Consider the following 1,628-nt stretch of genomic DNA (forward strand, 5'->3'; position numbering starts at 1 on the left):
AACAGATATTGGTACAGATCGACCCAGAAACGACACACACACTGGCAAACAAGTCGTAACAAATGCAATACAGTCAAATTAAACTATTTATTTACATTTAAAATGCAAACTAAGTGACTAAAAACGATCACAACTCAATCCTATGTACAAATGGCATGCATGTTTCAGCTCTGTCACACACCCACAGTCACAAGCGATGTGAGAAAGTCACCACACAGTCACAGGCGATGATATATTGCACACACTTGATACGGTGTCACAATGGTGGGTGGTGGTGACATGGTGTGTCCGGACGTCAAATTGGCAAGCAGTGACGTCAGAAGGTCCTGTCGCTGTCCGTGTCCTGAGCCAGGTAGCGCTGCTGGGTCCTCAGGCAGTTCAGCATGGTGACCGACATGAACTGGTCCAGGGACAGGTCCACTGAAGAGGAGGACCCCAGTCCTGCTGTGGCCACAGAGCGGACCTTGACGTTGATGGGCTCCACCAGGCCTCGCTTCTTCTTGCCCAGTGCCTTCCCTGGTGTCCAGCCCATCTTGTGCAGCATGCTGCTGCCTTTGTTGCTGCTGCTGATGGCTGTGTGCACTGAGGCTGCGTGCTGCACCAGGGGCCGATAACTGGGCACGTCACGGTCAGCAAGCCTGGGTTGCCACGAGCCCGTCACCTCCAGGGACCTGTTGATGACGTCAATCTGTCGGTCCACGTCCTCCTTGCTTTCCGTGGAGGAGAATCCGCAGGCCTCACGCCACGCCTTCTGCCGTCGCCGGGTCCTGCTCTTCTTGACCTCCTGGGACTGCAGCAGAGGTCGTTTTCCAGCTGAGGTCTTGGACAGCTTGAGTGCCGCCATCACCTGTCCGGGTTCACACTGGTCGCAGGTGACCAGGCCCTGGTGAATGTGGAGCAGCAACTCCGTGCTGCCCACGCGAAGCGTGCTGCCGTGGCGTAGTGGAGTGACCCCGGCCAGGCGGACATGGTTGAGGAAGGTTCCGGTGTGGCTGCCCAAGTCCTGCACAGTGTAGCACTGCTGCCGGCTGCAGTACTGGATGGCAGCATGCTTGGGGCTGACCTCTTCACCGGGGATGTGGAGCCACGCGTCCTTCTCCCGTCCCACCGTGCCGCCAGGGTACGTTACCAGGAAAAACGTCCCGGCGTCAAGATCATCTGACTTGAGAACGACCACGCGGATGCAGGGAGGATTCGTGGGTGGCAGTGCTGGAGACTGGGTGTTGGTTGTGGTGCTGGTGGAACTCCAGGACTGCACAGCCTCCCGAGTGTAGTAGGAGGCTGTGGTGGGGTGGTAGTACAGCTGGCTGCTGGGGTGGAAGTACCAGCCTGATGCTGCGTTGTGGTAAAATCCACTAGAGGTGTGGACCCACTGCTGCTGAGGCTCAGAAGTTTGCAATTTGCCCATAGAAAACAGGGATGGCTCACTTCTCTTCGATGTAACACAAGAAATCTTGCTACTCAAAGTTTCAGTGAAGAGTGATAATACCAACTTGGAGTTCAGCTTTTTATACCCGTTTCTGCACGTGAAATGCTTCAAATCGCAGAGTTGTGATTGGCGGAATCACAGCTCTAATCAGACGCAACTTGAGCTCAACAGGTGGGAACCACTTAGAGATAGCAGCCAT

General features: G+C 55.2%; 1 protein-coding gene across 1 annotated transcript; it reads right to left on the reverse strand.

Annotated features, from left to right (window-relative positions):
- Nucleotides 1-316: 316 nt before the first annotated feature.
- On the reverse strand, nucleotides 317-1,628 carry LOC143301043 (angiogenic factor with G patch and FHA domains 1-like). Its single transcript, XM_076615046.1, has 2 exons — nucleotides 1,515-1,628; nucleotides 317-1,216 (listed from the first exon to the last, which is right to left on the reverse strand). Exons 1-2 carry the CDS (start codon nucleotides 1,626-1,628, stop codon nucleotides 317-319), a joined length of 1,014 nt encoding a protein of 337 aa, XP_076471161.1.

Source organism: Babylonia areolata, chromosome 27, assembly GCF_041734735.1.
Source record: "Babylonia areolata isolate BAREFJ2019XMU chromosome 27, ASM4173473v1, whole genome shotgun sequence".
Lineage (NCBI taxonomy): Eukaryota > Metazoa > Mollusca > Gastropoda > Neogastropoda > Buccinidae > Babylonia > Babylonia areolata.